This window comes from Buteo buteo, chromosome 12 (assembly GCF_964188355.1).
Source record: "Buteo buteo chromosome 12, bButBut1.hap1.1, whole genome shotgun sequence".
In the NCBI taxonomy this organism is placed as follows: Eukaryota; Metazoa; Chordata; class Aves; order Accipitriformes; family Accipitridae; genus Buteo; species Buteo buteo.
Window position 1 is genome coordinate 22,749,127 of NC_134182.1, and position 24,770 is coordinate 22,773,896.

At 53.1% G+C, this 24,770-nt stretch overlaps 2 protein-coding genes across 9 annotated transcripts; one reads left to right on the forward strand and one right to left on the reverse strand.

Moving 5' to 3' along the window:
• The first annotated feature begins 27 nt into the window (after positions 1 to 27).
• GTPBP2 (GTP binding protein 2) lies at positions 28 to 12,486 on the forward strand. 6 transcript variants are annotated; one of them, XM_075043005.1, is made up of 12 exons: positions 29 to 792; positions 3,985 to 4,011; positions 4,639 to 4,823; positions 5,129 to 5,237; positions 5,789 to 5,986; positions 6,268 to 6,442; positions 7,104 to 7,323; positions 7,767 to 7,902; positions 8,304 to 8,362; positions 9,118 to 9,289; positions 9,566 to 9,730; positions 10,159 to 12,486. In XM_075043005.1, the coding sequence occupies exons 3-12, from the start codon at positions 4,690 to 4,692 to the stop codon at positions 10,354 to 10,356; spliced, it is 1,566 nt and encodes a 521-aa protein (XP_074899106.1). In that variant the 5' UTR covers positions 29 to 792; positions 3,985 to 4,011; positions 4,639 to 4,689; the 3' UTR covers positions 10,357 to 12,486. The 6 variants fall into 6 exon arrangements, with proteins under 6 accessions (XP_074899110.1, XP_074899106.1, XP_074899103.1 ...); XM_075043002.1 differs by lacking the exon at positions 29 to 792 and adding an exon at positions 1,407 to 1,623; XM_075043009.1 differs by lacking the exon at positions 3,985 to 4,011 and having other exon boundaries at positions 28 to 792.
• Positions 12,487 to 14,594: 2,108 nt separating this feature from the next.
• Positions 14,595 to 24,681, reverse strand: POLH (DNA polymerase eta). Of its 3 annotated transcripts, none has more exons than XM_075043001.1 (11): positions 24,659 to 24,681; positions 24,502 to 24,578; positions 24,265 to 24,399; positions 23,959 to 24,176; positions 23,359 to 23,528; positions 19,954 to 20,057; positions 18,774 to 18,893; positions 18,033 to 18,156; positions 17,299 to 17,364; positions 16,437 to 16,600; positions 14,595 to 15,579 (listed from the first exon to the last, which is right to left on the reverse strand). In XM_075043001.1, the coding sequence occupies exons 3-11, from the start codon at positions 24,348 to 24,350 to the stop codon at positions 14,733 to 14,735; spliced, it is 1,899 nt and encodes a 632-aa protein (XP_074899102.1). In that variant the 5' UTR covers positions 24,351 to 24,399; positions 24,502 to 24,578; positions 24,659 to 24,681; the 3' UTR covers positions 14,595 to 14,732. The 3 variants fall into 3 exon arrangements, with proteins under 3 accessions (XP_074899102.1, XP_074899101.1, XP_074899100.1); XM_075043000.1 differs by having other exon boundaries at positions 24,655 to 24,677; XM_075042999.1 differs by lacking the exon at positions 24,659 to 24,681 and having other exon boundaries at positions 24,502 to 24,658.
• Positions 24,682 to 24,770: the final 89 nt, after the last annotated feature.

The following is a 24,770-nucleotide window of genomic DNA, read 5'->3' on the forward strand; positions in this document are numbered from 1 at the left end:
TCGCCCCGGCCCAGCAGGAGGAGGACCCGTGAGCAGCCCAGTCCAGCCCTGGGGCGCGGGGCGGGCTGGCCAGGCAGGCCTGCTTCTCCTGCCCTGGGCTTGGCAGCCGCGCGGGGACCAAGTGCAGGGGCCGCTGCCGGGATGCTCGGTGGGGCTAACGACCGCCGCGCTGAGGGAGGTACCGCGGCGGCCGCGGCAGGCCCGGGTGCCCCAGCCCGGCCAGGGGCGCTGTCAAGCTGCGGCTGCCTCCTTGCAGAGATGCTATGGGGGCTCCGGAAAAACAGGTCAACTGCGGTTTTCCGTTCTGTGCTGGGGCCCACCCGGAGCACATCTGCAAGGTGCGCGGCAGTGAGGAGGAGCAAAGCCCGGCCGGCCGCCTCCGAACTGCTGAACTCCCTCCGCCTCCCACTGGCAGCCCTGTTGGCTCCCGTCCCTTGTAGAGGAACTCCCTTCCCCGCGGCGGGCTCTCCTCCTCCCGCAGCTGGGAGGCGGAGGCGGGGAGCGTGCAGCGAGTGGGAGCTGCCGTGTTTGGAAACAACGTGGCCGCAGCCTCATTGGGTGCTGCCTCCAAAACACGGCGAGGGGAGGGCGGTCGCTGCCGGTGGGTGGCGGGAGGAGCCGCTCCCCGGCGTTGACGGCGGGTGAGGTTACTTTACAGAAACCTTGGCTGTCTGTTAAAAGCGCCAAAGAGTGTGAAAGTTTTACAGTAGTCAAGCGTCGGCCTCCCCAGGGGATGCGGCGAAGAAAATCGAGGCTCGGTGGCGGTGGTATCGGAGGCTGGCGGAACACTCGGTGAGCGGATGCGGCGCGCGGCAGGAGGGTCTTCTGCTGTCGTGTGTGTCCTCCCCCCCACCCCCCCCCGCGCCTCCTCGGCAGGAGCTTAAGGCGTCCCGTGGGATAGCTCTGTACGGGACTGCTGCCGGTGTGGAGTTACGCCAAACGCCAAATGCCAAACGCCTTCAAAAAAGTTCCAGCTCCCCGACGCCGGTCAGAACGGGTGGTGACGGTTCGCTGTCACTGAGCAGGGGATTCGGGGCTCTGCGCCGCCGCAAAGCCTGTGAACTGCCAAAGGGGAAACCCGCGGGCACCGGCACATCCCGGAGGGCAGGATCGGGGGAGCGGCGGCACCCCGCTCGTTGTGCGCCGCGGCCGGCAGGCGGCGCTCCCTCCCTCGGACTCCAACTCCCGTCTGCCCCCGCGGAGGGAGCCCATAAAGGAGCGAGCGGGATGCGCCGCGGGGCGTGCCGGGAGTTGTAGTTCTGGGGGGCGGGGGCGCGCCGGGAGCCGTAGGCGGGCGGGACTCAGTTTCCCGTGGCGCCGCGCGGCGGTTGCTGACGCCGGGGCCGGGGCGGCGGGGCTGGGGCGGGGAGCCCGGGCGGGGGGAACCCGGGAGGGGAGCGGGCGCCGCACCGGGGCGGCGGGGCCGCGCCGGCCGCCATGGACTCACGGGTGTCGGAGCTGTTCGGGGGCTGCTGTCGGCCGGCGGGCGGCGGGGCGGGCGGGCCGTTGCGCGGGCGCGGGGGAACCGCGCCCGGCGGCGGCGGCGGCGGCTCGAAGGCGAAGAAGAAGAACGGGCGGAGCCGGGGGGGGAAGGCCAACAACCCGCCGTACCTGCCGCCCGAGGTGAGTTCCGCCGGCCGGGCCAGCGGCCGCAGCGTCCCGTCAGCCGCGGAGGAGGCGTCCCCCGGCCCGGGGCCTGGCGCCGCGGGGGCCCGCGCCGCTCCTGTCAGGGCCGGGCAGGGCCCCGGGGGCTGAAGGGGGCGGCGGGATGGCGTCCCCCCGAGCGGCTCCGTGCGACGCGGGCTTGCCGCCCCGCGGCAGCCCCGGACCCTGGCACGTTTGGTCGTGGGTCAGGCTGGAGGCAGTTCCTGGAGAGGTTCGGCCGAGGGTCCCGGCGGTGTTGGTGCAGGGTCGTGCCGGGGTTGGGCTAGCAGCCTTGCGGGCGGTCCTGCAGGCCCGGCCCCGAGAGCTGTCTGCCCTCCTGCCCCGGTCTCTTCTCCGGGGTTTGACGTGGCAGCACACAGTGCTTGTGCCCCCAGTGCCAGCGAGCTCCCTGCGTGGTCCACCAAACCCTGTCCATTGGTAGTATCTCACTGCGTGATGTCCGTCTGTGGGTGCTTTACCGTCTGGGAGCTAAATAGCTTTGGAAATAAAGCTTTGCTCAACTTGTAGTCCTGAGCACCATGTTCACATCCCTCCCAGAGCCCGTCTGGTGCATCTAGGTCCCTTTCCAGCTGCCAAACTCATAGGCATTGCTCAGCAGGTCCTAGTGACTCCCTTCCCAGCTAATTCGGCAACTGTCTTATGTGGAGATGCAGACAGTACTGACAGAATATGAGGCACTTGGCTCTTGCAGCAGGAAAAAATGGCATTGGTAGTAAGTGGGTGTGTTGGTTAGTTCTGGCAGTTGGCACCGCACTAATAGGACTGCCACTGTGGGGAGCATTATATTGCCCTGGAGTCGATTGTTTGGCCTCACTCGCTGAGCTTTCTGTAAAATATGTAAGAGCCTGCGCTGGGAGGGAGCAATTCCTCCACAACGCAGGGCTGTGACTCTTGGCAAGAAGGGAAAACAGCGCTTTGCTACTGTTAGATCTTCTCCACAGGCAGGATTGTCCCCTGCAGCTGCAGTTTAGTTTTTGTTCCTTTTAGCTGAAGGCTGGACAGCCCCCTGTGGTTTCAGCACAGCTTCCTGTCCCTGGCTACCCTGTGCAGTATGTGGCCCAGCAAGTCTAGGCTTGTTGCTTTTCTAGTCTCAGCTGCCTTGAAAGAGACCCACCTCCTTATTTAGGTGACAGCGCAGTATGTGAATGAGTTTTTCTTGGAGCTGGAAAGTTGATAGATGGTAAGAGAGGAAAACCTTCTGCAAGTACCCTTTTCTCACTGCATAGCTCTGCTGCCCAAGAGCTGAGCTGACAATTCAGAACTTCCTTCTGTTGGCCTTTTGCCACCATAAGCACTGCTGCGTTTAGGAGCTGAGCTAGAAGGCAAGGAGAGGGCTATTGCCTCTCCTGACATGCAAATAAGTGTCCAGAGAAAAGGAGTTCCTTAGTGTTGGCAGCCCCATTTAGTCTGCCAGAGTACTTGGCTTCCTGCAGGCTCCAGCCCTTTCTCAGTGGTCCTTAGACCAAATCAGTGGAAAAATTACTTCAATATTGGCTATATGTTCTCTTTGGAAAGCTGGAGCCTGTTGTGTTTGCAGTGAGCTTGATGAGTACCCGGGCCTTTCTGTGACAACCCAGTCAGGCTCCTGCCCTTCCTGGAAAAGTTCTTCTGAGCAGGTTGTGTACAGACAGTCCCAATCAGCTCTGGTTCTCCAGAACTGCCAGGCCAGTGACCAGCCTGCTTTACTGCAAAGAAGCCAATAGCTTGCTGCTTTATGTCTGTAGTCCTTCTCTCTTGCAGAGAGAAGATATGCAAGGATATGGAAGTCGTGGAGTCAATGAAAAACTAACTGAGGGAGGGAGGGTATCAGTGTGCAGGAGAGGAGACAGCGACTTTTGTTCTCCATCCCGTTTCTGTGCACATTCAGTGGATGGAAGCTGGTGGATAGGGTGGGAGTGAGGTGCTGTGGGTGGCATTGTGGGTCATGGATGGGTGAGAGGGGAGACTTTTAATCATCTGCTGGCCTGTGCCTTTTTGAAACTGGAACTCTCTCTCTGTGACTGTTAGACTGGACCTATTCTTTACTGGCAGTTAAAAAAAATCCCCCCAAAACAGTATTATCCCCTGTGTCCCTCTCTAGTTTTGTCCTCTGGTTTTCATCATGTGGGATGCTAACAGCAGAAACAAACCTAAAGTAAGTTCCAGTTGTGTAGGAATGAATGGCAAAAGAGGCTGTGACCTAACACAGCATATTTCTGCCACTTTCCCTCTCTCTGAAGCCATCAGCACAAGCTGCAGAGTATCTGGGCAGCTGGTGCCTATAGAAGTCCCTGCTGGCACAGCATCTAACCTTTCTGTCTTGTTTTATTCTCTGACCAGGCAGAAGATGGGAACATCGAGTACAAGGTGAGCCTTTTGAGGTTGCAGAAGGAGGTCTTCCTCCCAGAGGGTTATTTTGCAGTAAATTCACCAAAGACAGCATATGGGGACCATGTCCAAGGAAGGGACAGAAAAGTAGACACTGTACTAAGGAACTATCAGTCATCTTCTGTGCCTAGCAATACCCAGTATGTGGAGCTGGAAGAATTTGATCTCAGTACTCATTTTTAGGAATCTGTTTTAGGAGATAAGACCCACTGTGTTTTTCCTGAAATCTTCCTTTTGAGACAGAGTTGCAGGCGTCCCTGATAATAATTTGTCACTTTCTTGTGGCTGTTCTGCCATTTGCACTTACTTGGTTCCTGTGTCAGAAATAGGTCTCACAGTGTTGTCTTTACCCCCACAGCAGGCAGGGTACAGATCCCTTTGGCAAGATGCAGGAAAGTTCTTCTACCATATGTATGCACCTTTGTGAAACCCTTTCTCACCTGTCCTATGGCTTCTATGCAGACACTAATATGGGCTGTGTTTTCTAGAGGTGGGTCAGAGTTGGCGACATTGCTTCATGGTGTTGGGTTAGGGAGTTGCTGGCTTAGGCAATGGGATTCCCTCTGCATCCAGGCTGTGACTATAACTAGCCCCTCTGTTAAACAGCTAAAGCTAGTGAATCCCTCGCAATATCGCTTTGAGCACCTGGTGACACAGATGAAGTGGCGACTACAGGAAGGCCGCGGTGAGGCTGTCTATCAGATCGGCGTGGAGGACAATGGGCTGCTTGTGGGCCTCTCAGAGGAGGAGATGCGTGCCTCGCTCAAGACACTGCGCCGTATGGCAGAGAAGTACGTGTTCCCTTTCATCTGCAGGACCCGCAGGCCTAAACAGCCTCCAGTAGAGAGGCTCGGCCCCAGGAGTCCCCTGAGGAGCTGGTGGCTCCATTCTACAAAGACCCTGTATGACTGAAATTCCCTCATCATGAGGCTCTGGAAATACAAAGGCAGTTATAGGGCTTTTGGCTGGAAGCTTGAGGCTCCCTTCCCTGCTATGCCCAGCTTTCATCCCATTCACTTTGCCAGCTGTGATTCTAGAGGTGCAAGAGCTGCCGAGTACAAGTGTATCTCACTCTTCCTTTTCATGTTTATGGCAGGGTTGGGGCTGACATTACGGTGCTGCGGGAGAGGGAGGTCGATTACGACAGTGATGTTCCAAGGAAGATAACGGAGGTGCTTGTCCGAAAGGTGCCTGACAACCAGCAGGTAGGGACCTGCAACTTGGCCATCCTCTCCTGCTGGAGACTTAGAGGCTTCATACAAGCAGCTCTCTTTTGGGATGGGAGCCCAAACCCTAAAGGCACTTTGTCATAGATTGGCCCATAGCAGATGCTTTAAAGAGCTGCCGGAGGGAGGCTTGATGATAATGCTTTTCATCTCCAAGATTGTGGTTGAGGCAGATAGCAGTAGAGGAGATTGCCTGGATCAGAAGTGAGAAATTATTTCACTTCTATGGCAACAGTTCTGATGCAGGCCAGTGTGCAAACAAGGAGGGATTTAGAGTTTCTGCTGGAGCAAATGATCCTTTTTGTTATATCAAAGCCTGATGTGTCTCATCACAATTCTAGAGAGTGTGTCGCAACTCCTAGACAGTGGTTTGCTGGAAGCAAGAGCAGAATCTGAGCAAGATTACACCGCAGAGTATCCATCATGGAGGGAAGCTCTCTGAGGCACGTCTCCACTGCCATGTAGTGTTCAGTGCACACCCAGCACAGCAGTGGTTAAATTTCATAATTTCTCTGTTCTTCTTCCTGTAGTTCTTAGACCTGCGAGTAGCTGTGCTGGGGAACGTGGACTCAGGGAAGTCAACCCTGTTGGGTGTCCTAACGCAAGGAGAGCTGGACAACGGGCGGGGCAGAGCACGCCTCAACCTCTTCCGGCACCTCCATGAAATCCAGTCAGGAAGAACGTCAAGCATCAGCTTTGAGATCCTCGGCTTCAACAGCAAAGGAGAGGTGAGAGAGTGGGATGCTGTACTCAGAAAGCTGGAGTAGAATAGAACTACCCTCCTGTTAAGACCATGAGTGGGGCATGAGGGAAGAGAGGGGGCACAGCTCTGTGTCCCTTTAGCCGAACCCAAGTGCTGCTTGTCCATTTGCAACAGATGTCGTTTTTTGTACCCATGGTGAATGATCTCTCCTCACTAATTCTGAGGTCAAAGTGGATAGATAAGAACTGGGTTTTCTTCACTTGCCTGCTGGGGCTCCTTCTCTCACCAAGACCTTATGTTCCTCAGGTGGTAAATTACAGTGACTCCCGAACAGCAGAAGAGATCTGTGAGAGTTCTTCCAAAATGATCACTTTCATTGACCTGGCTGGCCACCACAAGTATCTGAAAACAACCATCTTTGGCCTCACCAGCTACTGCCCGGACTTTGCTATGCTGGTGGTTAGCGCCAACACTGGCATTGGTGAGTGTTGCTCTGCCTGCATGGATTGACAGCAGTGTGTGAAGAGAAATGGAGAATGGGGGAAGTGGGTCATTGTTAGCTGGGAATGGTTGTCAGAAAAAAGTATTAGTCTGGAAGCCTCCACTGATTTCTTGTAAGGCAGTGCCTATGAGTGCCTGGGAGGGGAGCAGAGCTGGGATACTCTTACCAGCTGTGGACCGCATTAAACTGTACCCTGGACAGAGAGGCTTTGTTTGGAATTTGAGGCTCTGTTTGTCAGAAAAAAAACCAAACCAAAACAAAAAAAACCCCAAAACTTTGACATATTCTTAGGGGTACTGAATCCTGAAGCCTTGTAAAAAGGCAGCTGGAGTTCTCCCACATCTTTCCTTGACATTTTTGTGGCTGTTTTCTGGCAAACTCTAGCCCAAGAATGAAAACTACTGTATCTTTCTGAAGCAAACAGATCAGTCACAGAAACTCTTGGTGGTTTTTATTTTTCTGGACTGATGTTTGGTTTCATTTAAAAGAATTATTTTGACTTTTTGTTGCATGGTGAACTAAGCAGTTAGGGTGAAATCTCTAGAGTGGGCCTGTGGAAGAGCCAGGAGACATAGCTGTCACATAAACAAGCAACAGTGATGACTGCTACTTCACCTACACTCTCACTTGTCTCCTGCAGCAGGAACAACACGAGAGCATTTGGGCTTGGCCATGGCCCTCAAGGTCCCCTTCTTCATTGTCATCAGCAAAGTTGACTTATGTTCGAAAGCCACCGTGGAACGGACAGTGAAGCAGCTGGAGCGAATCCTGAAGCAGCCAGGCTGCAACAAGCTCCCCCTGCTTGTGAACTCAGATGACGATGCTGTTACAGCAGCACAGCAGTTTGCACAGTCTCCCAAGTAAGGGACCTTTCCTTTCTTCTGCTGGGAGCAGGCAATTCAGACTGGGCTGCTGTGCGGAGCTGGGGAAGGGCAACCACAGGGGAGGTGACCACATCTTGAACATCTTGGCTCCTCATTGAGTTTCCTACCTTTGCATTCTCCAAGAAGGCATTTTCACCTCCCAGGCCTTTTTCTGGGCTCTGAGAGTAGAAGGTGCCCGAGGCTGCACTGGAGTTACTCCTCCATAACAAAAGTGTGGGTTGGCAGGGCATTGGTGCCTCGACCAACCATTGAGGCAGGGGTTATCACAGAGTTGTACCTAGCCCATGTGCCCTCCTGCTCTAGCCATTTATCGCTGTGGTCTCTGTCCTCTTGCTGGACTCGGTAGATTCAGAATCCCAGCCACCTTCTGCAGCTGCGCTCTGGCCTTCTGCTTATTCCTGTCTATTTGTGTCTGACAGCATCACCCCAATCTTCACACTGTCTAGTGTTTCTGGGGAGAACCTGGATCTCTTGAAAGTCTTCCTTAATATCCTCCCTCCACTGACCAACAGTAAAGAGCAGGAAGAACTAATGCAGCAACTCACAGAGTTTCAGGTGCGTAAGGATAGTTTGTTTCCAGTTCTGGTACTGCACTCATTGCTGTGACATGACAAAATCTGGGGGATCTGGACACCATGGGGAGAGACGTGGTGAACTCCTGGACTATTGGGAGATGTGAAAGTAAAGAAAGGACTCAGTCCTTTAAAAAAGCCTGGTAGCTGGGCTCTGTCCCAACCCAGGGATGCCCATCTCAGGGATAAGATTGTTTCTCTGGTTGCCACTTAAAAGGCAGAGGTTCCTCTAATGGGAAGGTAGTGGAACTGGTGAAAGCTCTGAGATGGTGTCTGATGACCAGCAGAGAGCTCACCTCCCTCTGCACAAGGTTCAGGCTCCTTGGCCTCATTCTGGAGTGCTATTTCACAGCTGAGCAGCTTGTTCTTGTTGCTTTGCTGCAGGTTGATGAAATTTATACTGTGCCAGAGGTGGGGACTGTTGTGGGAGGAACTCTGTCGAGGTAAGTGAGGCCAGGCAGACAAGTGTGGGTGTGAATGGTTGCTGGAGTTCCCACAAAGTTAGAGTCACCCACTGCAGAAGTGGAAGCAGTGCAAGGCTCAGTTCTGTCTGCTGCCAGATGACTGCACCAAGTGAGGGTAAAGCCCTAGAGGGTGTTGGGAGGTGCCATGAGCAGACTATTGATCATGTGGTGGCAAGCAGACAGTCTGCTTTAAAGTTGCCGGATTAGGAACGTGACCTGTAGCATGCTGAAGGCAGGCATGCTGGGACCCAGAGGCAGCAGAGGTTAGCCATGATCTCAAGGTGTTGCTTTTTTCCTTCTTTAAGCAGAGAGAGGAAATGTAGAGGACAAGTCCTCTGATCCCAGCAGTGGTTAACTGCATGCGACCTCATGAGAAGGCAGCTGTCCCTCAGTGTTCGGGAGTGATCAGAACAGTTTGGCTACCAGTGCATCCACGCCCAACGGGCGTCAACTGCAGTCTCTCCAGCAGAAACAAGGCAGTGTGGCAGAGCACTGGGGACAGAATGGCCCATGTCTGTACCTGGTATTCTTTTAGGGGTGATAGTGTGGCTTTCACTCCTACTGTAGGAAATCCCTGTTCCTATCAGCTTTGCATCCCTGTTAGTTGGTCCTGGGTAGGAGTCCAAGGACACTCACGTCCTTGGCCCTGGGGAGTTTGTTTAGCTTGATCTTGGAGGGTGAAATTTCTTTCTTCTCTCCTGATGAACTCTGTCCTGCTCTTCTGCCCTGGGCAGTGGGATCTGCCGAGAAGGGGAAAACCTGGTGGTCGGTCCCACTGATGACGGCAAGTTCCTCCGGCTGAAAGTGTGCAGTATCCAACGCAACCGCTCTGCCTGCCGTGTACTGCGGGCTGGGCAGGCAGCCACGCTGGCCCTCGGACCCTTTGACCGCTCCCTGCTGCGCAAGGTGAGTCCTGCTGTTGCCAGGTTGATCACTGGTCCAGTGAGCAGGACTGAGGCTTCCCTGGAGATCCCCCATTGGTAGGGTGGGAATGAAGTAGGGATGTTTACAGGCAACTTGCTGGAAGGGGAGGAGACGGCCAGGCTATGAAGTAGGATGACTACAAGGCTGAGAATGGGATGCAAGCCCAATCGGAGAGTGGAGATGTGTTTGTGATTTTGGTGGCTGTTCAGAAGCAAGGGGACTGGCCCTAACTGGTCTGAGCTTTGGGTTGTTGTGCAGGGCATGGTCATGGTGAGCCCAGAAATGAACCCCACCATCTGCTCAGTGTTTGAAGCCGAGATCGTGCTGTTGTTCCATGCCACGACTTTCCGGAAGGGCTTTCAGGTGACGGTGCACGTGGGGAATGTGCGACAGACTGCTATTGTAGAGAAGATCCATGGAAAGGTAGGCATGGGAGGGAAGGGGAGGAAGATGGACCTCCCTGTGGGGTTGCTGGGATTCCACCATGTCCTCTAGTAAAGCTAGGGCCTACTGGTATCTTGAGTAGCTGAGTGCCTTCCTAGGAGCACACTCCATCCCTTTATCCTGCCCATTTGGTTGCTTTTCCTCCCAACATGTTAAAGAATTCCCTCCTCACAAAACAAGCTGCATGATGGACTACAGCAAGACTGTGAAGGGAGGTGAACTCTCCATTCTCCAGAGCCTGTGTCTTCCTGTCTCACCTTATGCATACAATAATGGGAAGGGCTCAAGCCATGCAGTCTGAGGGAGGCAACCTGCTCATTTGCTTCAACTTCTTAGCATCCACATGCACCTCTCCTGCATGCATTGGTACAGTAGCTGGGTCTAAGCACTCCCCTTTTTCTTTTCAGGACAAGCTGCGGACAGGAGAGAAGGCAGTCGTCTGTTTCAAGTTCATCAAGCATCCTGAATACTTGAAGATTGGAGCCAAGCTGCTTTTCCGTGAAGGAGTCACCAAAGGCATTGGGCATGTCACTGACCTCCAAGCGATCATCACCAAAGAAAACGGCCTGGAGGAGTCCCTGGGGCCTGGACAGCTGAGCTTCTGACTACCACTAAGTCAGAGAGATCTCCACTCACCAACACCTGGGGAGAAGGATGGAAGCTTCTGTGGCTCTCTGAGTGATGCCTGGAGCTGCTGCTGTCCCATTCTAGCATGGGTGTCCCTCCTCCGCACTGTGAGATGGAGCCTCGGAGAGTTTCTCGCATTCAGTGCCGTACATGGGGCAAGTTAAGCATGTTCTCCACATTGCCTGCAGCTTTCGTTACCCTGTCCTCCTTCAGAATAGATCAGAGGCACCTGCAGACCTGGGCAGGCAAGTTCTGGCTTTGTTTACTGTTTGAAAATTACTGGTTGGGAGGAGGAGAACCCTTGAGGACTAGCAGTGAAGGGATGTTTTTCCATCTCTCACACAAGATCTGGTCCCATTTCTGCTCTCTGAGCACTAGGTTGATAACAATCCTCTCGAGTCATCCTGCAGCACATCCCTCTGGCCAGGGCATGGAAGAGGCCCTGCTACCCACAGCAAGGACTTCGTTGAACGTCTCAAAACGCATTCAGGACACTTTTTAACCATTTTAATCTTGGTTAGCTTTAATCTGCTGTGTGTCCATTTGTGTGTTGGTTTTGCATTACTCCAATCTGAGTGTCTTACTGTTGGACAAGTGTCCTGTTCCCCACTCACATGTACACACCTTCAGCATCCCGCTTTCCAACTCCCGGGAAGCTGTGGCTGCTCCGAGTGGCACAGCTTCCCGATGTAATGGCGTGAAGGCAAGGCAGAGTTGGCATTTGCATCTGTTCCTTGCAGCAGCTGGGCAGGAGGCCATTCTGTGGAGCAGAGTGGGGCCTGGGCCTGTGCTGGCGTGTGCAGGTTGTTTCTGTGGATGTTCAGCTGCAGGTGTCACCTGCATGTCTGCAGCAGTGGTTTGCAGTGGGCTACCTGGTGTGGCTATTCCAGGGCCTGGCCCAGCTTACTCCTCATATGCTTGCCTTAATGTGCGAGGAGGACAGGCTGTGTTACTAACACAGAACCAGGTGACTTCTATTGTTTAGATGTGATTTGACAGTGGTGTGATTTGATTTCTGTTTCTCCTCAAGAAAGACTTCTTTTCTTTCCCTTGCCACTGGGGTTTGTTGTCAGAGGAAAGTTGGTGTTGCCAGCAAGGACTCTGTGCACAAGAGTGGAGCACATTTGTCCCCCACTCGCTGTTGTGCAGCTCCCCTGTGTGACTGTTACTCTGGGCCACTCATAGCTTGGAGGGTGCAGCAGGGGCTGTATAGCTGTACATAGGCTTTTGATTTTCTTGTTGACTGTTAGACCAAATGTGTCAGCTGTGAGCAACAGGCCTTCAGCCAGCCCTGTCACATGGCATGGTGGCCTGCCAGCCCTGACTGAAGGGAATGGCGAGAGCCTGTGATGGCACTTGGAACCCCAACAGCCCTTCTACCATCCTGAGAGCAAGTTCTGCTTCTGGGCTGCTGGCACAGGCAGTGCCTGTGGGGCTGAGCAGCCCGTGCTGATCTGTAGACGTCGCAAAGCAGCGCTCTCCACTGGGCTGGGCTCTAACAGATGGGGAGGTGGCAGCTGCACCCTGCAAAGAGCATGCTGAGGTGTGGGGAAGCCGGTGGAATGGTAGTATACATGGAGGGATTCAGAGGCAGCTCAGTAGTGATGGGAGTGACCTGTCCCTTGGGGGGAGCACTGACCCAGGTGAAAACTCTGCTTCTTCCCCATCAGCCCAGCAGTGTGACAGGAGTTGCTGGCTCAGGGTCTCTGCTCAAGCAGAATCCCTCTTTCTTCCCATCCTGGCAGTGCTCTGGTGTTACAGTGATATGGTCTTTCACCCATGCCTGCAAGGAAAGGCCCCAGCTGCCAGCAGGCTCTTCCCTTTGGTGCTAGTGGGTCACAAAGAAAGCTGCCTGGGGGGGCTGTATCCCAGCTGTTCACAGCAGCCCTGGTGTTTTCTGCCCCAAAGCAGGCATGGGGTGCTGTGACCTCCTCTGAAATAGCTGGTGGCTAGTCTCACCTCATCCCTGCCATCTGTGGCATGACTGTTCTTGGTGCCATGCTCTTCATAATTGCTGTTTTGTTGTCTTGAATTTTTCTAATGCTGGGGGTTGTCCCTGTTCCCCAAGCATCTATATATAAATGTACAGAATAAAGATGTTTTATTGAGCTTGCTGGCTGAGTTGTACAATAAGTGAGGGTGGAGCTGGGCTCTTGCCCTGCTGCCCTTGGAGCTGGGTCATGGATAGAGATGGCTGCCCTTCACCCCTTCCTAAACTTCCTGCATTCAGACCTATAAATACCATCCTGTGGCATGGAAGGAATGCACGCACACTGCTGTTTACAACCGTGCTCTCCTGGCTTATCTGAGCAAGACTGGGTGTGCAGCCTGGGGTGACAGGCAGCCACGTCACTCTGAGCAGAGCACTTCGGGCTGTTGTGGGTGGAACAGGCTGTGGCGAGTGCTTCCTTGCAGTCACAAATTCCCTCAGAGCCTAATTAAAGGGATGCTTTCTAGGGCACACAACTTGTGATTTGTTTTTGGAATAGCTTCGATCTTGAGGGGTTTGTGACTAACTTCTCTCCATGAGAAAAGGTTGTTCTCTTGGGACAAACAGAGGCAGAAAGGCTTCCCTGTGGAGGTGACTTGTGTCAGTGAAGGGATTTGCCTATTCTCAACTTGTTTTGTGTCAGGTAGTAGCATCTGCAGAGTCTGGTCCTGCCAGACACTTAGGAAATGAGATGTGCCACTGTCACAGGCGCATGAGGCAACCCTGCCAGACTGGTTGCTATTTCTCTTTCAACTTGCCGCTTTGCAATGTGAGGACTACCATTAATGGGAGTGACTCTGTAATTCCTTCCTCTGCTGATTACCAGCAGAGCTGCACGCACCAGAATGAGCTTCTTGTGCTTCCTGAAATCTCTCAACAACTTTGTCAAGTGTTAGACCCCCAATGACAGTAACATAGCAGCTTCCCAGCACAGGCTGTCTGCTGGAAGGAGAGCAGCTCAACAGCTGCAAGTAGGATGATGCAGTTCAGAAAAGAAGGGGAAACAGCACATGCAAATACAGCTGCACTTTGCATCATTATCTGCTGCCTGAAAGGCGCTCTCTCCCCCTGCTGAGGGAGGGGAAGCCTGCAGCTGATGAAACTGCTAAGTGTGTTTCCAAACCCCACCCAGTGCTGCCTTGACGTGGCACGTTCCTTCCCCCTGCCCTAAGAGCTGAGTTCAAATTATTGGCAGCAGCACTTTTGGGAGAAGCCAGCAGGCTCCAGGCAGCTAGTGGTGTAGCATGCAGATGAGCCCTGCCGGGCAGCTGAGGGCAACCACATCTCTTGCCCTGGAGCTGTTCTTATCCTCTCTTAGTGCCTGCTAGTCCCCTCGGCGATATTCTGCTTTGTTGGCTCTGTTGTAATTTGTGGAGCATGGGGGCAGCCACTCTGATGTGAACTGTGGCCCAGAGAGCTGAACAAGTCATTCAGCAGAGCATGATCAAAACAGATACGTGTCATCAAGTTGCATGTAATATCACCCAGAGTCTGGGGAGGAAGTAAAATGGGGTTATACACTCTTTCTGCAATGGAGGAAAGCTTTCACAGAGTGCTGTGTGACTCTGGCATGTTTCCCATCCCTGCCATGGGGAGTCTAGCAGTAGACTGTTTATGTGTCAATAGCAATTATCAGGAGCCAGTGCTGAGATTTCAAAAAGCCCAGCAAAAAGTATGCCCATGCAGCTCCAGCTTCCTCAACTCTTAGACAGGAGCAGTCTCTCTTGTGCACTCCAGAGCTGGTGATAAGCATCACACAATGGACTGCTACACAGAGGGAATTGCCAAACCGTCTATAACAAAAATCTTGGGGGGGGGGGGGGGGGGGGGGCGGTGTGTATAGAATAAAAATCAGTGTCTTCCAGGTGGAGAGGACCCACAGGGCTAAGCTACCATATGTAAGTTATACAGTAAGGGTAAAGCTTGCAACTGCAGCTAGAGGAGAACCACCATGAGGTGAAGGCTTCATAATAAGTGACTGGATAGGGGTTCAAGCCTAGGCTTGGCTGATGATGCCCTGGGATAAGCCACTGTGCTTACAGTGCCTGCTTTTACAGTAGGAACAGAAAGCTGAGCAGTGATGCTATGGAAGTAGCCATGGCCGAAGTGGAAGCAAGTACAATGCAGCTTCTGGTAGCACCAAGCAGGCAGAGGCAAAAGCTAGCTGCCACCAGCTAAACTGGGTACGTCCAGCATCATATGCAATTCAGGAGTTCCAGTTCCTGTTAGACTTGGGGTAGAGATAATTTATTAAACTTTCCTGCATTAAAACCTGACAGGCACTATAAAGACTTTTAACTGTATTTAAAAACACTGATTCCTTAAAAACACTGATTCTCTAAAAACTCCCAGCATGGCTGGGAGTTAAGGAGGTAAGCGCTTGAAGAAAAAATCTAAAGTTCTTGTTGCACCTTCTCTGGGTCGTTTTGCACTAGATCCTGCTGGAGTCTTGGGCTTGTTCTTTGCCTTGGCAGGAGACATGGAAGCTGCAGCCTTTGGGCTGGGAGCTGCTGCTGGAACCATGGGAGCGCTGGGCTCCAGGAAGGAGCTTTGCAGCTCCAGAGCAAAGTGATAGTCCATGTGCTCTGGGAACTCCCACACCAGCACAAGCTGGCCGCACTTCTCACAGCACTGGTGGTCCCCCGGTGAGGCAGGAGGGAGTGGGGTGAGCTCAGGAGAGGGTGGCAAATTCTGCTCATTTCCCTCCACAGCTGGCTCTAGTTTCAGAAGGGTCCTGGAGCTGGGTGGAGTTGAGGGTGTTTGTACAGCATTAGACAGCGACTTCTCACAGGGAAGCATCTTGTAAGGAGAAGTAGGGCTCCCATCTCCGGGACTCTGTTTCATAGGGGACTCCAGGTCACACTGCACCGAAGCAAGTCCAATGCCATCTCTCTCTTGGTCCTTTGCGGAGCTGGGTACAGGTGACTCAGCAATGGTAGCAGCAGGCAGGCTGGTTGCTGCCACCATCTGTGACTGCTGCCTTTCTGCTGCCTTTTGGAAGAACGACTCAATAGCATTAGCTGGCTTCTGCCTAAACTCTTTGCTTGGGCTCCTAAAGAACTTGACCCTGGGCCTCCCAGAAGACATGTTTTGGCTGGCAGTGCCATCAGGCTGGATATCACTCGTCAGGAAGGTGGCAATGCCTGCAGAGCCTGCAGCAGGCTCTGAGAACTTGCTTGCCGAGAGAAGTACAGATATGAGCGGTGGACACCTGCAAAGGACAGACCAACATCAGCTCAGACACCAGCCTGGGAAGCAAGAAGTCTCTTGAGGTAAGACTTTAAGTAACATAAAATGTTCACAGCCAGGAGACAGGGGAACTGCACTCTGGGTATCTGGCAAGGGGTGGGAGAGATGTTTCTTCTGACAAAATGTTAGTATTGCTACCTCCAGAACAGAGTCTCACAGGCATAGCAGGCTGTGTTGGGCAGAGCAGAAAGCCTCTTCCCAGAACAGCATTTCCCAAAGGAAAGGGCACTGAAGCAGGGACAGCCAGCTGCCAGCCTGGAATTCCAGTGCACCACAGGCCAGAGCTGCTGTGAGACTCCCAGGCAAGATGAGAGCAGCAGCCTTGTCTAAGCCAAATGGGACCTTCTTGCCTTAACTATGCCTCAGCCTTCACTGCAGAGCAGGAGGAAAGGAGAAAGCAATGTTGAATACAGGAGCTGCACACCTTAGTTTTCCTTCCTGCCCGAACAGCCTCCTCCCAAAAAGCACCTTTGTCCTTAGGGGAGGGGAGCAAGGCCTAGCTAGCTTCTCCAGCCCAGCAGGCAAGGACTGCCTCACTCCAGCTGGACACCACCCTGCCAGTAGCAAGCATCAGCTCCAAGTACAGAAGTCAGAAGTGTTTTGCCAGATGTGGGACTAGGAAGAGGCCAGGCTCTCACAGCTGTCCTACCACTAACAAGCAGAGGTCACTGCACTCTGCTGTGTGTGCACTGAGGATCACTTTTCCTGCCAGTTGGCATAACATTCTCATTCCTTTCTGTCAGGTCCCTGGCTCATCCTGCACTTCCTGCAGCAGAACAACCCCTGACAGAGACATGAACCACTTCCTCCCACACTCACCAGGCCGCCTGGTGAGCCCCAGCCATGTTGCAGTTTTGGATGAGGGTAAATGCATCGTTGCACATTTTCTGGGCATCATAGCGGGACAGCGCGCAAAAGCGTGACACCCGGGTGTCTCCCTGCATGCGGATGACCACCATCAGCTGCTTGGCCACTCGGTGGTTCTGCAAAGATAAGAGGTAGCTGTGTTTCAAGCGACACCTACAGGAAAAAGCAGGAAAGGCCGAGGAGACCGTCCGGCTGCCCAGAACCCTGTAACTATCAGCTACCACCTCCCGATGATGCTGTGTGACAGATGGCAGCTTGTCCTGCCTGGCCTGATCTCCAAGGGATGAGATACAGGACAGCAAGTGCTTGTACAGCTGTGCCACATAGGATGGGAAGCAGTTACTCCTTGCTTTCCTTCAAAGACAGCTGCACACCTTTTCTTGGCACCCCCTACAGGGATGAAGCTAGCCGATTAATCTCACCCTGGCCTGCAGTCTACCATCTGGATTTGAGTGTATTGCTTCCTCTTACAGCCCACAGCACAGGCAGAGCTGCATCAGCAAAGGGCTTGCAAGGGAGCAGCAGTACAGCAGGAGGAAGGTGCAGTGGCTCAGGTCCCTGCATCCTAAAGCACAGGACAAGGACCGTTCTTAGTCCTGCAGTGTTCTGGGGCAAAACCATCCTTCCTGACTGGGGTCCTGCATGCCTTTTTGCTTGGGACACCTCAGCACACAGGCACACATCTGAGGACGAGCAGATTTCCTCCCCCACTGCACACCACCCTCAGCCTCCTGCAAACAGCTCATGGTGCAGATGTGCTGCGTGGCTTCCTGAAGGCCAGCAGGGAGAATGTTGTCCCCATGCCTCTCCTTACCTGGCTCCTGTCCTTGGTCAGTCTAGATTCCAGCTCCAAGGCCAGCTGCAGGAGCCAGTGTTGCACCTGGACAAAAAAGTGGTAACAGACAGGTTGGGCCTCTCTCACAGCACTGCCACCAGGCCAGAGCAACACTCCGCACGCTGGGGAATGCTGAAGGGACATCAACTGGAATGGATGCGGACCATCACGAGGCCCCATGGCTGGAGCACTCCTGGAGAAATTAGCCCAGGTGAGGCTTAAACACTGGAGGCCAGGTATTGTAGATACCATAGAAGTCCTGCAGCATTACTACTAGACTTTGCCAAGTAATCTGGGTCCCCTGCCCTGGATCTCTCTTCGTGTCTCCCTACAGCTCTGTGGGAACCACTCCCCAGCTAACCGGTAAGGTGCATCCTCCCTCTTTCTTCGGGCTATTTACCTTCTTTCTAGCAACCAAGCCCTTGAAGCTTGGCACTGTGAATACCTTTTAACAGCACAGATGCACAGTCTTGCTCGTGACAATTACAATAAGGTTGGACCTCTTTTTGCAGGAGTTCATCAATGCATGTCTGTCAAACAGGGATACCCCTGATTTCTGGGGCCCAAACCACCTCTTCCCACTGTACCCCTAGGCTGAGTTTCAGGGCACTGTGACACAGAAAAGCAGCAGTTCTGCAAGCTAGTCTCAGCTTTTAGAGTTCTCATCTCCGGTGCAAAGACCAAGCCTTGTGCTAGATGTAGGCTTCTCCTACCTCCTTCTGTGTGGCCAGGGCTGTCTTCCCAGGGAAGTTCTTGCTGCAGCCAATGGACTGGGGCAGGTACCGGTTTTTGACAGGTTCGTCTTCAATTCCTCTGCACAAGTCATAGAGCCAGGACCTGAAAGCCACAGAGGAATCATGAGGTAAGGCAGCAACAGACAGGCAGGCATCACTGGGCAGCAAGCCAGCCTTCCACTGAGCCATGCTTTCAGCTCTGTGCAAGCTCTGACTCTGCCTCTCATCCCCAGCTCTGCAGTTGCAGCCACAGCTGAACAGGCAGGCTTCCTTCAGGCCACAACTGCCTGTCAGCGCAACTCCTCTGCCTCTTTTCCTGAAGTGGCAGCAGTTCACCAGCCTGTACGGCACCCTAGCGACTGCTCTGGGCCCAGAAGTGGTGTTTCAGGCTCCAGTCCAGCCTTGTAATTTTCTCTGTAATGAGACTGTCAAGCCTGCCTGCTTCCCAGCTTGCAGGGAGCCCTTCCACAGCTTGGCCCCATCCTTAGGTGCTGTAGAGGAAGGCAGAGAAGCTAGCTGACAGGCAAAACATTATCCCGGGGAGGGTGCCTGGGAGCAGGCAAGACGGGAAACCTGTTTGTGGGCCTGCCAGACCAATGCTTCTCAAAGATGTCACTGAAGTTTTACTTTCCAACCTTCCTAATCACAGCAGAACCACCTGTGACTGAAAGGAAGTCACAGTTCCTTCCAAGAGGCAAGTTGTGGTGAGTGGGTTATTACCCAGTTTTGTCTCCAAAGTGAGTCTGTAGCTCTGTCTCACTGAACTGTGTCAGCTGCCCGATGTACTCTACTCCCAGGACATCTGTGATGGCAGTGCCAAGTTTGCCTCCCAGGTTACGGCTACAGCAGAGAAAGAAAAAGAGAAAGAGAAAACACAAATGAAGCATCATGTGGAGACTATGCCAAGTCTTCTTGCAGCAGCTGTCCCTAGATCAGGACAGCTAGAAGCAGTTAGGAACTAGCAGGAAAAAAGGGAACACTTGGTACATAACAGCTTTTTTTCTCATAACAGGACATGTAAGAGTTGAAGTGGGAACTTCTCCTTGGCTTGCCCAGTTTCAGTGCTTCTCCCTCTGCTCCATCTTCAAAATGCGGTCCCAAACCATGCTCTGAAGAATGCCTCACACACTGCCTGCTTCCTCCTACCCTTCCACACAACTCCCCCTCCATCCCTAGTGAGACCCTGAAAGCAGAGAACAGCAGTGCAGGTCTGGAGAGCAGGACCAGGGATCCATTCCTCTGGAGCAGCAGTGCTGGTAACTCTTCCCTACACAAGGAAAAGTACTTGCATGTAGTGTGGATGCTCAAAACCAAACTACATCTGCTCTCTGGGAGCACAGCTCTGTCATTCACACTAGAGCACAGCTATGGCCTCCTTTCCCACAGTTTCTCCTGGCTTACACCTATACACCCCAGCAGTCATCTTCAGCACAGCTCTACCCAGGGAAAGTCTGCCCACAGGATGCTAGTGGGCTCTTTGAGTGTGGTCCCTTCACTAGCAGGACTGCAGCTCCCAAGCATGCTCCTCCTGAACTGCTGCTCACAGCTGTGAGGGATTACTGGTATGATTTCCTCTCCATTTTTTACAAGCATCGATGAACGGTTACTGTGGAGTTGAAAGCCTTTGCTGACTGCTATCAATTAGCATCAAATTGCTCTCTGTTGAGGTGGCCAAGAACAGCTTCCTACCCCAAGTCACTTTAGTTCTGCTCACACAAGCAATGATGACAAACCAACAGGAGCAAGTACCACAACAATGAAGACAAACAGCTCTCTTCCTGATAAAAGCCTGGATACTGGTGGAAGCACAGCACCAGCATTTCAAATACATGCTCTTGCCACAGAACAGCTCAGCCTGAGCCCTAAGTTGCACAAAAGCAGGCAGGTCCCCAGTACTTACATATTTCTGACAGGCAGTTGGCTGAAGAGCTGTGGGACAAATCGCGAAGATACTAGCGTCTGGCGGTTGGGCTTGTTTAACCCACAGGCCAGTTTTGCCAGTGTCTGTAACACAGAATAGGGTGGAAACCCTGTTATTACAAACTTTGCACTGACTTTATTGTGACTCTACCTAATGGCTTGTCCTGCATCACCTCTAAGAGCTGCCTTTGGAATAGCTGCTAGTAAGGACATGCAGGTTGCACCACTGCTTGCTCCCAGGTAGTACCCACCCTGGGACTGGCTGGGTACTCTGAAAGCACTGCTGCTTCCAGACTTGGAGCTCTGCAAAGGCCTGGACTCCCGCTCCAGGCAGCTTAGGGGATCTGGGTCTATCACCTGTTCTGGTTGGCTTAGTTTTCCATCAGGCAAGCATGCTAGAGCTTCCAGAGCATCCCCATAATCCTCCCCAGGCTATTTCTCTCACTATGTCTTGCTCCTTCATCTTCTGTGTTTGTCTTGCTTTTTCTCAATGTCACTGTGTTAATCTTCTCTCTGCAAGGTTCACAGCTGCATAATGCTGCAAAAGGAAATCTACAAAATACAGAATTGCTAGCCTGGAAGGGATGCTCTCTAGCCTATCTGCTATACCGCTTCCCCTCCCACTCTAATCTACCACAGGATCAAGAATACAAAGACCAGCTTGAAATACCTTTATCTGGGCGTTTGGAGCTTTTTTTTTTTTTTTAACAAGTGTAACGATTTTCTCTTTCACTGCTTTACCGCACATCCTATAACTAAGCAGAATTTCTTCCCTATCTCTTGATCTATGATCTTTATTAGCAGCCTGTTTTACAGGTTTACATATGTTCTCACTCTTTTCTAGACAAAGTAGATACCTTTCCTTCAACTTTTCATATCCAGTCATTTTCCAGATGTACAATTATTGTTATTCTTGTTTCACTGGAGACTCTTCCAAGTTTACCCATACTATTCATAAAGTGAAAAGCTGCAACCTGAATCAATCACTAAGATTTCATGGGAAGAAATAATCACTTTTTCTGACACCTTCTCTAATCTTGCACATGTTGAAATGGCATTTGCCGTTTCTACAAGAGCACTCATATTACTGACTCATCCTGCTGCTTGTCCACAACAACTCCAGACTACTTCCAGACTTACTGTGACTTAGCCAAAAGCCTGCTGGTTGCTTTTTTGCCATAAACCACAAAAAACATCAGTGAGGAGCATAAGAAGCACTGCTTGGTGATTTCAGACTGTTTCTGGGCTTTTCCAAGCCCCAAATTTTCAGCTCTAATTTCATCTCCCAGAACTCTTACAACCCAGGCCCTGAGACCCATCTGTGCTTTGCATCACCTGGGTTCCTACAGCTGTTCCCTCTCCATAGGCTTCAGTGAAAATATTGACTCTTAGTGGACCTCAGACAGCTTCCCCCAGGATCCTACTCTAAACATCCCCATTTGAGCGCAACTCACTGAACGAAATCATTATGGGAAACAACAGCATTGTCTTCAGCTAGATGCATGCCCTCCAGATAACCTCAGTCATGTATTTTCATAGGGTGTCATGGTCTGCTTATGCAACTCAGGGTGAGGTGTTAGAAACTTTAAGGTCAACACCTCACATCTGCAGTTTCCCCTGCACATTAGGCCACTTGTGCTGTTAAAGAGGGCACATAAAGAGTTTGGCAAGAGTGGTTCTTGATAAAACCATGCTGTTATCCTCCAGGTGCTTCCAAATAGCTCATTCAATTATTTGGTCTCATTTATCAGCTGCATTCCTGGTATACTCTAACAAGTTAGCTCACTCAGAGGAAAAGTCCCCCAGGAGAGTTTTCTTCAGGAAAAAATGAGAGCTTAAAGCAGGAAACCTCCACCTTGAGTTTTAGACAACAGTGGCTGTGGCCAGAGAATGGTTTTTACTGACACAAATTCCCAGCAACTTGGAGGAAGAATAATACCAGTTTGGGGCACTGAGGTGAGTTGGGTTGCTTTTCCTCTTTCTGGTCAACCAGTCTTTACCCCTGCTGGCCATGCTCTGGGTGATGCTCAGCCAGCTGCTGAGAGCAGCCACAGGAGCACTTCGTGCATGACAGCAGCTGCAGAAACAAACGGACTTTGATGCTGCAGCTATAGAGGGTTTCCTGTTGGGTGAATGCAGGATGGTTTGCTGAGAGCATCTAGCACTCGTTTCATTCTTTGCAGAAAAGGTTTGTACCTGCAGAGGTGAGTTGGCTGTGGAAGCACGGTAGCATGTTCTGCACAGCCACATGTAGCCTCTGGTAATCTCTGCATTGTGCTTGTGGTATATATATACAGTTCTTCAGGGATAGCACAGTATATCATAATTTCCTTACTCCTTTGTAAAAAAAGAAAAAAAAAAGAATAATGCTGGCATAGAAAATGGAAGCTGGGAGAAGCTGCTAGGGATAGCGGGGCTCTTCTCTGTTATTCTTGATTAAAGAGAGCAAAAAGGCAAATTGAACATCCCTTCCCACTGGAAACTTCTACACCAGTGATATTCCTCAGCTAGCTCATTTCTGCCTCACAGTCTGCTCTAGTTTCAAGGCGAGCAGAACTAGCTCCATCACCTGTGTACAAGTGATCATAGTGCCAGTTGTTTCTGCAGCAGTCTAAAATGAAATTTATCTTCCTTAAATTCCAAGGGATCCATTTAGTCTTTATCCTTTTCTTTTTTTAGTCAGAGCCTGCATTTTAGAGTCATAACTGTACAGATAAGCTCCTTTTGCAAAGAATGAAATGAGTGCTAGGTGCTCTCAGCAAACCACCCTGCATTTCACCCAGCAGGAAACCCTCTATAGCTGCAGCATCAAAGTCCGTTTGTTTCTGCAGCTGCTGTCACGCACGAAGTGCTCCTGTGGCTGCTCTCAGCAGCTGGCTGAGCATCACCCAGAGTATGGCCAGCAGGGGTAAAGACTGGTTGACCAGAAAGAGGAAAAGCAACCCAACTCACCTCAGTGCCCCAAACTGGTATTATTCTTCCTCCAAGTTGCTGGGAATTTGTGTCAGTAAAAACCATTCTCTGGCCACAGCCACTGTTGTCTAAAACTCAAGGTGGAGGTTTCCTGCTTTAAGCTCTCATTTTTTCCTGAAGAAAACTCTCCTGGGGGACTTAAAAACCCTTTTCCTCCTAGTGAGCTAACTCATTAGGGTACTCCAGGCAGTAAATTAATTCAGTGCTGACTGCATAGGCCCCATCTCTGGGAAAAAAACTCCTCTCCTTCCCAGATGTCCTATAATTTCCCTGAAGGTGTGCTCACACATGGCTGCATTCCCCGGTCAGCTTGCCTTCTATGGGAGACTTGAAAGAGTGCATAGGGGAGCGTCTACAGCACACTTTGACTCTACTACTCAGAAGAAATCAGGTTGATGTGTTACAGACGTACCTTGTTGTGCGAAATCCCAGCTGAACACTTGAATCCAGTGGCTGCTTCTACAGCCACCCTCATTTCTTCCACAATTACTGCACCCATGGTCAGCTGCAGGTCAGGACAATCAGGGTTATCGAAAGACAGCGACGCCAGCCACTCGTGCAAGCCATGTTGCCGCAGCTCCTCTAGAAAAGGATGCACAGGGGATCAACGTGGGCATTTCTTGCTGAGCCCAGCAAAGGGCCCGGTAGCATCAGCCAGCCCCAGCCAACAGCCACATGCTTCTGTAACTGCGCGTCAACAGCAAGGACGAGAAGCGGGCACCTTAAAAGCCATTCGTTGGGGAAGACATAGATCCCATTTCCCAACCTCTTGCTTCGGGGGAGATAAAGCAGCCCGCCCTCTACCTCTATTGATGTAGAGGGAGTGTTACCAATGGAGCGGGAGAGGGACAGCACGGGGGGGCCCGGGGCCGGCAGCAGCAGCGGGCTCCTTTCTCGCCGCGTTGTGCAGCCTCAAAGCAAAGCCGTTAGAGCCGCCCCGCCGCGGTATGCAAAGCGCCGGCCCCGGCGGCCGAAGCCCCGCGGGGACGGCCGGGCCCGGGTCGGTGCGTACCCTTCGCGCTGGGCCGGGGGCCGGGGCCGGGGTCGTCGGGCAGCCCCTGCACGAAGGTGGTGGGCAGCAGCGCGGCCGCCAGGGGGCGCCCCCGCAGGGCTCGCAGCCGCTCCCGCGCGCTGCCCGTCAGGTCCAGGTACGCCTCGTCGATGCTGGCCCGCTCGATGGCGGCGAAGCGCGACAGCACCTGCATCACCTCCGCGCTGGCCTCCCGGTACCTGCCGGGCGGCGGGCGCAGCCTCAGGCGCCGCCCCGCGTAAGGCGGCCCCCGCCGCCACCCCCGGCCCGATCCCCCGCCCCGCTCACCGGGTGAGGTCGGCCTTGCCCCGCGCCTGGGGCACCCGCGCCAGCGCCAGCTCGGGGCACAGCGCCCGCGCCTCCGTCGCCCACATCCCGCGGGACACGCCGAAGGCGCGCGCCTCGTAGCTCACCGCGATGATCCTGCAAGACACGGAGGGCGGTGCAGGGCGGGCACGGCCCGGCACCGCCGCGCGGAGCGCAAGGGGCCGGGGCCACGGCCGGCCCGCCGGCGGCCGCACTTACCCGCCGCCCTGCCACTCGGTGTACTGCACCACGGCGCAGGGGCGGCCGCGCAGCTGCGGGTCGAGGCGCTGCTCCACCTGCATGAAGAAGCAGTCCATGTCCACCAGGGCCACCACACGCTCCCGCCCCCGCGACATCCTACCGCCAACTGACTGACCGACCGCCCGCTCGGCAGCGTGGAGCGCCCCGCCCCGCCGCGCCGCGCCGCCTCCCGTGAGCCGTAGTCCCCGCGCGGGCCACGCCGGGAGTTGTAGTTCTCGGGGGGCGGG